Here is an 11,394-nt window from a genome sequence, read left to right as displayed (position 1 = left end):
TCAATTCAATAAAAAAAAACCCTAAATATCATATGAATATATATTTAATTCAATCAAAACCCCTAAATCAAACCCTAAAATATCATCAATTCAATTAAAACCCTCTAAACATCACATTAATATCAGCTATATAATAAGTCTTAATTTTTTTAAATAAAGACAAAAAAAAAACCCTATTATTAAACACCCAAGAGATTAGAACATCCCCTATCAAAAAATATTGAATCAGGTGGCTGCCATCGATCGCTTGATTATACTAAAACATGAGCTCGATGAGCAAACCTGCTCGATTAATTCTCTAGATTGATATTAAGGATAAGGTGCAAAAACACCTCTAACCTAACGTTTATAGGAAGGAGTAATTTTATCCTTAATGACTAAAATTGTATAATTTTACCCCTAATGTTGCTAGCGAAGAGCAATTTTATTCCTAACGTTAGCAAATTGGGTCAATTTTAGACATTATTATAAAAAAATATATATTTTGTTCCTTACGCTGCATCAATTGCACTTAAGTTGTAACTAAAAAAAGATTTCATATTTTTGGTTTGAAGATTAACATTTTTAAATTTGGTGAAATATTTAAATTTTTTTTGTCCAACCCGTACAAAATACAATATATTTTTTTTAATTTGTTTTTTATATTTTTCACGTTTAATCATATATTTATGCTCTGTTACTAATGAATGATAAAATGACGCAAATATGAAGTGTGGATGATAAGATTCATGGTTGAGAATACAATTTGATGAATAATTTCTCAAATTGACTCATCTTTTCAATGTTAAGGGTAAAATTGTACTATTTTAAACGTTATGGATAAAAATGCTTCTAAATATAAACGTTAGGGGGGTATTTTTGCACCTTATACTTGATATTACATCTGCTTAGCCCATAAAACAACCAGTTGTCTCAAAATTAGCCATCAAGATTTAGACCCACTCCATTATCCTTTTGGGAGTATAGAAGTTCATTGGTATATTTCTTTGTAAGGGTAGACCGACACTATAGCTGGGGAACCATGTCCCCCATTTTAGCTACCAACATCCTTTGAAATTTTAGCTTCTACTGTAACTTTATCCTATGTCCGCTCTATTTGTACAGGTCAAAATAGATTGCAGCCGCTTTTTTAGACAGCTATAACATATATGATAATCAATCATCTACAAAACTAAAATCTATAAAAGTATCATCATAAAAACATAAAAATTGGTCTCAAACTTCAATTATAAACATGATCAAAGTAGTCTCTTAATTTTATTTTAATCATATCATATTACATCAATCAACACTTTTTCTTCCTACTAAGAAATCCAAGTATAGACTGAGCAGTACAATAAGCAATAGCCTGGACAGTAACCATAGGATTAACCCCTAAAGCAGTTGGAAAAACACTTGAATCTGCCAAAAACAGCCCCTCCACTTCCCATGTTTCCCCCATCTCATTCACCACTGATTCTTTCTCACTCACCCCCATCCTACAGCTCCCCATCTGATGTGCTGAACATATTTCTGTATTCAACCCCCTCAACCCCCTCCTACTTTCTTCCCCAACAGCCCCCTCAAAGTCCCCCTTCTTCACCTCTATGCCCCGCCCCTCGAAATGATGCGTCCCCACCTCCTCTGCCCCCGCTGCCGCGAGGATTTTAAGTATCTTTTCGAGCCCTTGTTGTAGATTCTCCTCGTCCTCCGCGGCCATTTTGTATGATACGTTGCTCGGAGACTTCACTTCTCCTTCCCCTTTATCTCTTGCTAGTGCAAATATGTGCGCGGTTCGCGAAAAGCGTTGCATTTTAACCTTCATGTCCATCCCTGATTTCCATGGGATTAGGCTTGAGAACATCCCCGGGTGAAGTGAGGGTGTTTGGATTACTGCTCCGTAGCCTGATTCGTTGAACTTTGCTACAATGTCCGACATCGCTGTCATTATCCCTCCTTCGTAGCTCTTTCTCGAGTCCCCGAATGGTGATTCCGGGAAGTATCCCCACGCCATTGTGACCGGATGGAGATGTAAGTGTTTACCGATGTTTGGATTCTTTAGTCCGCTCTTTTTAAGCAACGGTGGACTCCCTATTGCTCCACACGCTACTATTGTTGCCTTTGCTTCAATAACACAACTTTCCTTACCGCGTTTCGTGTAATATTCGAACGAAACTCCGGTCGCGCGTCTTCGATTAGTACCTTTTTTCGCGTCGTGCAAGACCTTAACCGCTTCACATTCGGGGAGAATCACTCCGTTGCCTGAATCAACCATGTCTAGCAACCACGTTTCGCATGTCCCTTTCTTTGTCCCGTCTTTGCAGCCGAGAGGACACCAGCCGCAGTAATGATCCGCGGGTGAATTTCGCGGAATGTTGCTCACCGGATACCCTAATTCTTCGCAACCTTTTCGTAAAACCGCATTGTTAAAACCCTCTTCATGAATATCAGATTGAACCCCCATTTTTTCACACACAACATCTAATGCCTCATTATATAACTTGCTATCAAACATCTCCAAGCCGTAGTTTTCACTCCATTCTTTGATCACATGTTTAGGAGTCCTTAGCGACGCGGACCAATTGATCGTTGAGCCGCCTCCGACAGTGGACCCCGCGAGGATCACGAGCCCCATATCATCAGTAGCTAATAACCCCCCGGAAAGGTACATTTGATCCATTGAAGGGCCTTCAAGAAGTGAAAGATTGTTTCTAGCAAAATAACTTCCTTTCTCAAGAACAACAACTTTGTAACCCGAATTCGCAAGAATTCCGGCTACTACGCCACCGCCTGACCCGGAGCCGATCACAACAGCATCACATTGAATGATCAAAGAAGGATTAGTACTGATTTTTGTTTTAGAAGGTGCTGAAACAGAGAACCCGGCTTCGCGGAGCGATTTTGCTGCTACGTTCCGGGGAACATTCATGTTGATTATTCTTTTGATAAGAGGTCCGAATAGATTCTGTTCTTGTTCTTCAGGTTTGCTTGAATTTTCATTTGTGAAATTGAGATGATGTTTGTTAAATTGTGGATCAGGTCCTGGATAATCTATTGCTTTCCATGTCTGGTTCTCATTTTTCTCATCTACCTGAAATTTATTAACATTAATGTTATGTTTTTGCATAACTTTGTGACATTTAATCCAAGTACTGTAATTATCAGGAAATACATTGCTCAATTTGTAAACTCAATCATTTTGTTAAAATTGGTGTAAAAGGGTGATTTGAAATAAGTATAAGGATTGATATTGTAAATTATTCAATATATAAGTCCTAATCTAACCCCTCAATTATTATGCCACATTAAACTCTGTATAATTTATAAACCGACATTTGACACCTAGGCTTAAAGAGACTTGCAGTACTTAGTGATAAATGTTGAGGACCAATATCATAAAGTGTAAAATTGATAGGAATGCACAAATAAATAAATGTCGGGAGGAAACAAGCAAAATTAATTTATACCAATTAGTCTTAATTTCATAAAGTTTTGATCTTATAATTCATTGTATTTAAGCTAATTTTTAAATGTTATCAACTTCAATCTTAATCTAATATCTAAATTTCGATTTCAACTAAATTTATCTTAACTTTAAATATCATTCTGGTGGGTTGAAAGCATTACTAGTAACTGAATTTTTATGTTTGTTTTAAAATAGTCCTTCAATTTTAATTTATCTCAATAAAATAATTCAAGCCACTCTCGTAATTTGAAGAACAAAAAAACACTGAAAATATAGTGTGACTCTATGTTAGCAGTAGTCAACTTTTACCAATTACTGACGGCACGTAACTACCACCTAGTTGTCTGAAACACTTTGTGTGTGCCACTTAGATGATATGTTTCATTTCGTTCAGCTAGGTGGTAGCCACATGTCGTTTCGGTCAGTGGTAAAAGTTTACTACTGTTAATGTGATAGTCACGTCACTTTTTCAGTGTCTTTTTACTCTTGAAATTACCAGAGTGACTTACTTGAGATAAAATTCAAAGTTGAATGATGTTATTGAGACAAATTGAAGTTGAGCGACTATTTTAAAACAACTATAAAAGTTCAACGAACAACTATGTATTTAAACCATACATTTGACCCTTAATTGAAAAAGAAAAAAGAAGAAGAAAGAAAGAACATACCTGAGAGAAGAAGACAAGGAGAGTGAGAAGTTTGACGGACTTGAAAAACATCCTCAAAATTGGGAAAAAACTGAGAGACCAATCATGTAAAACCTTCTGTCTTTGGTGTAAAGAGAGTTGAGAAAATGTGTGAAAGTATGGGAAATTAGGTGAAATTGAAGCAAATCCACATATAATAAAACACCCAATCCATGTTGATAGTAACCACAATGTTAATCTCATCAACCATATCTTTGGATGCTTCATTCTCCTACTTATCAACCCTCCAAGCTGTCATCCAATCGGGAAAAAATTAGATACTGATGAAACGAATAACGCTTTTTTAATTGGATAAGATATTTATAGCTAACAAATTTTCCAAACAGTCAATAAAAAAAAATCAAGAGTTCTATCTACCAAAATTAGAATGATCAAAGTTTTCAGTTCAGATCTAATCGTATAGTTTATTAAATTATGGTTAATGTATTATATAGTATTGGAATGTAGAATAGTATATAAAAAAATTGAATGCATAATATTTAATTTCACGAATATTCAAATCAAATTTTTGTTAATTTGTTAATATGTTTTTTAGTTTAAAAGTTAATTACTAATGTAATAATATATTAATAGATATACAAACTTAACAGGGCTTTATAATATTTGAGGCCTTATAAGGCCCTGTCTTAGTTATACATTTATGGGCTTTATGGGCTTTCTACATTTATGGGCTTTATGGGTGTTCAAAGCTCGATCCTTTAAAACTCTAAAATAAAGTAAAATAAAAAAATTGAAAATCTTATACATAATTATTTTAGGAAAATAATAAAAATATTGTAGCAGTATAATTAATTTATTTGTAGAACTGTACTAAACAAAAGGCATGTTCCAACCTACTCTTTGGTTGGTTGTTGATGAACAACAAATATTCGGAAATTATATAGTTTCTAAAATAATATTTATATAATATAATTGCTTTAAATAGTGTCATTTTCTAACTCAAAATTTTGTAATTTTTCTCTTTAATTTAAGAAAAAGAACTTTTGAGACTAAAATACTAATTACTTGTAAAATTAAATTTGAGATTTTAATGCATATATAATAAAAAAGGTTGGGAAAAATAAAACTATTAAAAGTGATTAATAAAGGCCCTTTCAAAAATTAAAATAAAAGGTGATATATATAGGAATTTGAAATAAATTTAATGGACAAACACCCTAAAACTGATGGAATAAATATTGAGTATGACAGAATAAAAAGGTATAGAATAATTAACATTATTCTTGAAAAATATAAGTGTATACATTGATTTGACTACATTATTCAGAAATTTTGGATTTAGATACCTAGGCACAGAGATATAGAAAGGTTCTTCCACAAATTTTTAGATGAGGTGTTGAATTCGGGGCTGTTTGGTACGTACTGTTTATGTTCATGTTTGCTAAGATTTTTACGTGTTTGGTTAGTGACTTCCTGTTTATCTTTTACCCCTGAAAAGTAGTCTTTTACGAAAGCAAAGAATCCCTACTTTTTGGAAAAGCAGTTTTTTCCAACAGTAAACATCAAATTGTAACAACAAACAATAGGTAAAACAAACAGACCTTTAGTACCCAAAAATGGCTCGAGTTCTGTTAGGTCATCTCTAACTCCAATTTTTTTTTTTTTGTCTGTTTGCCCTCATTAAATCCAAATTTATAATTTTTTTTGTCTATTAGGACCTCCCCTAAATCCAATTTTTTCTATTAAACACAATTTTTTTTTACATATTAAGAATTTTGAACACAATATAGCTTAATTTTGAGAAGTTTTACATTAGTAATCAAAAATTGGTTCTTGACCACTCAGATTATAACACGTATATATATGAAATTTTTTTGAATAAGTTCAACTTAGCAAAAAAATTTTTTTTTACATACGACGTGTAAAATCGGTCCATCCAAACAAACAATCATATATTTACCACGGGATATATGAGTCCACTTTGACCGTTAGGTTCCACCTCATTCAAAGGAAGGTAGTTTCGTCCCTACCTACCTTTCCATCTTCATATGCAGAGTACTAATGCACTCCAACAGATGAAAAATTGAACGTATTATTATTATTATTATTATTATTATTATTATTATTATTATTATTATTATTATTTGCGCCTGCCCACGTATGGGTTAGGTTTATGTTTTACCGTCTAAACAGTTAAAATCTGCTTAGGCTCAAAATTGCTCCACATTGAAAATATTAAAGATAAAATTTTACAATTTTTTGATGTTAAAGTTAAATCTACACCTTTATAAAAAAAATGTAAGAGGCAAATTTAGAACTTATTCTTATATTTAAGGCTCTAAAATATTGTATTTGCTCTTAACATTTTCCCGTTCACTTTCCAAAATGTTAATCTTTATCCCCAACTATTATTTGGTAACATGTTTCACTGACCTATCAAAATTCATGAAATTTCAACTAATATGGACAGTAAGCTAACCATTCTGTCAAAATCTTACCTACTTAATAGAAATCCGATTTATAAAAAGATTTTTTTATAAGAAAAAAAGTTACTAGCATTTAGGCTCCATTTGCTTGCCAGATAAATATTTTATTGATTTTTGCAAAGTCAACAGAAAGTTTTAGATTAGTCAACAGAAAATAAGGAAAATGTTTTATCCTTTTAAAACAATAAAACAGTTTTCTAAGCTTTTACCTTATTTATTTTTACCCTTTAAAAACAGTGTTCTAAACTTTTACCTCATTTATCAAAAAATATTTTATTTTTCAACTTAAAATTTTTCTTTATCTAATACAATATTTTTCGATAAACAATTAGTGATAATCTCACTCTTTGAGTAGGATTTAAATGAAATAATATGAAAATTAATTTAAATTAAATAACAAGTTAAATATAATAACATCCCATATATTTTCCATCACTTGCAGTCTTTATTGAATGTTTGTAACGCTTTCGATTTATGTGCCCACCGCCATCATATGTTATTTTCAAAAAATAATTGTTACATAAACTTAAGATAATGATATGTTGAACTTACAATTCAACAACAACAACAGAGTTTCTTATTATTAATTATTTTCCACATAATAAAAATAACTATAATTTTAAAAAAAATATTTTGAATTAGTTAAATCAATTCCAAATTCCACAATTAAATCACAGCTGGTGATATAAAAAATAAGCAACATTTTGAGGACTAAATTGCAAATCATATAAAATAATTATGAAAATTGAAAAAATAATAATGTACAAATTGAACCCTATAATTATTGGGGAAAACGCATTTAGTCTTTAATATTTACTAAAATATATAATTCAAATCCGAGATGAATTTTCTTTTGTACGTTAAAAACGTAGCCCATCTTAATTTTTTGGTGGACATGTACTAAAATTAGGGTAAAGTATTTACCGCAATATTTTTTCCATCTACCGCATTCTTTTTTGACATTTATGCCCTTTTCATAATTTTTTCTTAAAAACCAAAATTTTTTTTTTCTCTCTTTTTGAATTTTTTTTAAAATGGATTTGACCTAAACGGGCAGCGCGCACCGTTCCACCGTACGGTGGAACGAATGGCGCTCCCGTTCCACCGTACGGTGGAACGAACGGCGCGTGCCATTTCCACCACGGGTGGAACGGGCAGTTCGTCCATTCCACCCGTGGTGGAAACGGCACGTCCCGTCCGTTTAGGCTAAATTCATACGGATTCCGCCTCCGTTTCGGAGGCGGAACCCGTGATTTCGGAGTAATTTTTTTACAAAAAACCTTACGGGAGCATTCATGAAGCCTTTACCCGCTCATGCCTTTGGCGGCATGTCGTTTTAGATCGGGTTTTTTGAAAATCCAAAAAGCTAGAGAGGATTTAAGAGTTTTGATTTTTTGAGTTTAAATTATGAGAAGGGCAAAATTGTCAAAAAAAGTGTGGTAGGTGGAAAAAATATTGCGGTAAATAGCAGCTCACTAAAATTAAGCCCCAATATAAAAGTCCTCAATTTTTTGGACTTTGAGAATTATTTGCACATCTTTATATACGGCTTTATTAAAAAAAGTTGGAGATTAAAATAGGATCAGAATATGAAATTGTATATATTTTATTAATAAAAAATCACCAGATGTTTAAATCGCACTATTTTATATATTAAGTAGGTGTTTGTTTACTTACTTTTCAGCTGTCGTTTGTCTTTTCACTTTAAAAAGCAGAATTTTAGGTGTTTGGTTAGACACCTTCTGTTTGTCTTTTACAGCTAAAAAGTAGTTTTTTTTACAAAAACAGAGAACCTCTGTTTTTTAGAAAAACAGCATTTTCCAAAAACAATTAACAAATAAAAACAGCAAACAGCAAGTACTTAAACAGACCTTAAAACTAAATCATATGGTTCTTATAAATAAACAAACAAACTAAATCCTATGGGGGTAAATTTATACCGTAAAAGGAGTTGAATTAATGTAAGTATTTAATGTTTTCCTATATTTGGATATCTAGGAAAGTTAATTTTACAAATAAAATAAATAAATAAATGAGATAAAAAGCATTCAATTAACATGCATTTGTTGGTGTAGACCTACTCTATGTTTCGTTATACGTGGCTAAAATGCCATTTTTATTTGGTAAAGCATGTTTTTCATTTTCTAAAAGTTGATTTTTCTTTTTTTGTTTCTAATCTTAAATGTACCTACTTTTGCTGTTAATTTTATTAAATATTAATTTCCTTATTTTTTTTTATAAATAAATTATTTTACAAAATGCAATGGACCAATGTACCTTTTTTAAAGTACAAGTTTAGCCATCCTAATTAAGTTGAGCTCTAGTGCAACGAAGTTCTGACATGTTTATGTTCGGCTCGATAGAAATAAATGAGCTCAAATTCAATATTTTGGTTGTGAGCTGTTCGTGATTTATTTATTTATTGTTTTGTTCGTGAGCAGCTCATTAATTACGTTTACGAATATCTCATTAATTATATTAATTTGAATTTTTTAACACAAAACGTACATTTAAATCCTATAAAATTAAACATTCGCACAAAATTACATAGTTTTACCTTTCCTCTTTATATAAAAATTATTATTAAAAAAAATAATCAAATCAAGACTGCTTATGAATATGTTCATGAAAATTGTTCACCAGTTTATTCACGAACTTATAACCGATCTTGCTCGCAATCTTTTAAACCGAGTTTCGCCATGTTCAATTTCGATTCATTTATAAATCAAACCAAACACAATCGAATTTTTATCGAGTCAAACACACAGGCACAGACCGACACTATGGCTGAGGGGGATTTGGCCCTTTAATCAGTCCAAAAATACATTTTTTATTTTAATATTATAGGTGAATGATTTTTGCCTCCGTGAAAATCTCTAGATGCCCCCCAGTCCATGCAAAATTATTATAAAAAATTCCGCTTTAACTTTATTATGTGTCCATCCCTATGAATATTGAACTGTTCATGAGCAGTTCGGCTTATTTACAGCCCAATTGGCTCTCTTAAAACTTCGAAAAAAAAAAACCTCTAAAAACCCAAGAAATGAAGAATTATATAAATTGGAGGGAAGAGAAGTTAAGAAGGGTACATACACGGTGAGGAGTTCCGGCCATGGAAGCAGACAACCGGAAAAAGTTGACGGTGGTGGAGTTGTCATCGGAGATGGAAAGTGGAGGGAGGAAAGTATCACAAATGGCAGTAAGAGATTCCATTTCTCTAGCAGATAAAGAATTATGATAATTCTTTGTTTCCACCACATGATGATGTGGATTATCATTAATATCTCCGAACTCAAATATTAGTGTTGATGATGAATTTTCTTTCATTTTCTTACCCACACTCTCTTCCACTTCCTATTCATATACAAAACTAATGTATACTGTCCTTATATAGTGAAAGCTAGACAAGTGTGACTATAGATATTAACTATATATTATACATATTAATGTTAATTAATTATTGTTTGGAAACATACATATAATGACTCATTTACTATAAAATTTGCATATATACCTAAAAGAAGAAAATTCATTAATTAATAATAAGGTATCGGACTGAACAGTACTAATGGCCAAGTATTTCCGAGGTACTCCTGCAATGGTCGATGTGTGTCTGTGTTAGAAACGGTTCCTAGGAACACTCCGACGATCAAGTTAGTATGGGTATAATCGAGGGGCTAGGTGTAAGAGTAGAGAGAGAAAGGGACCGCATAGGGGAACCTTGGGGGTTTATATAGGCTTCATCAAGGCCTGATGGGCCTGTGTTTGATTGGGTTGGATGAGACGGGCCCGTTGGGCTTGGGCTTGGACTTGACCCAAATACCTTATTAATTAGTATTTATCACAATTTGTCATAAGCCACGTGAATTAATAAGATGTCTCTTTTCGAAAGTGTAACCTAAGGAGCCACGTGAACCAATTAAAATAGGTTTTAATGTCATATATATTATGAACCACATCTAGCGGCGTGATTAACGGAATCATATGTGCAGTTGTTGTAACCGTAAGTGACATCCATATTCATGTGGTCCTCTACTCACATTTAGGGGACATAACTAGATCCCCTGTAAATAAAAGGTATACTAATAGTTGTTAAATTGCATATGACTCTAGAGAGGAAGTGGACTCTATCGTTATCAAGTAGTAAATGTTTCCAAGAACGGTATCGATCCTACGGAGATTAGGTTACAATTCCCTACTCGTAGAAAATATCTTTATCATCTCCTTGAGTTTTTTAAGCCGCTTCTTCATCAATATCAAAAAAATTTATAAAATCTATTGATTTTAGAGAATTTACAAGAGTGGATGACTCTTTTAGAATAAATTCTTACTAAATCTCTTCTTTATGGATGCTCCCCGAGTTGAAAACAACATCCTCTTGACTGCCCACCGAGTTAGAAGTATTTGAAAGCTCATCATCCGTATGACTGAAATTAGAACTAAAGTTATAAGAGATATCTTCCTCATATTCATGGGCTTATACAACTGTTTTCTCATTCATGCCGGACTCCCTATAAATTCCATTGATTTAAAAGGATTTGTATACGTGGGAAACATTTCTATGATGGATTCTTGCTGAATTTCTTCCTCGTCACTCTCCCCGAGTCAAAGTCATTGTAAATAGCATCATCTTTATGACTAGACTCAGAATTACAGTCGTACGTAGGAATCATCTTCCTCCTCTTGACTTTCTGTTGCTGCTTCTTCATTAATATTAGAATTTTCTAAAAATCTATTGAATTTAGAGAATTCACATGAGTGAGCAAGGTTATAAAAAATGTTAGGCGCTAGTCTGGTGGACATGACGACCCTCGAG

At 32.6% G+C, this 11,394-nt stretch overlaps 1 protein-coding gene across 1 annotated transcript; it reads right to left on the bottom strand.

The window, feature by feature from the left end:
• Positions 1–1,197: 1,197 nt before the first annotated feature.
• On the bottom strand, positions 1,198–9,927 carry LOC136232193 (long-chain-alcohol oxidase FAO4A). The gene is made up of 3 exons (XM_066021236.1): positions 9,672–9,927; positions 4,114–4,383; positions 1,198–3,070 (listed from the first exon to the last, which is right to left on the bottom strand). Exons 1-3 carry the CDS (start codon positions 9,903–9,905, stop codon positions 1,286–1,288), a joined length of 2,289 nt encoding a protein of 762 aa, XP_065877308.1. The 5' UTR covers positions 9,906–9,927; the 3' UTR covers positions 1,198–1,285.
• Positions 9,928–11,394: the final 1,467 nt, after the last annotated feature.

Source organism: Euphorbia lathyris, chromosome 6 (assembly GCF_963576675.1).
Source record: "Euphorbia lathyris chromosome 6, ddEupLath1.1, whole genome shotgun sequence".
Lineage (NCBI taxonomy): Eukaryota > Viridiplantae > Streptophyta > Magnoliopsida > Malpighiales > Euphorbiaceae > Euphorbia > Euphorbia lathyris.
The sequence above is the reverse complement of the archived record's forward strand: the minus strand, read 5'-3'. Positions and strand labels throughout refer to the sequence as shown.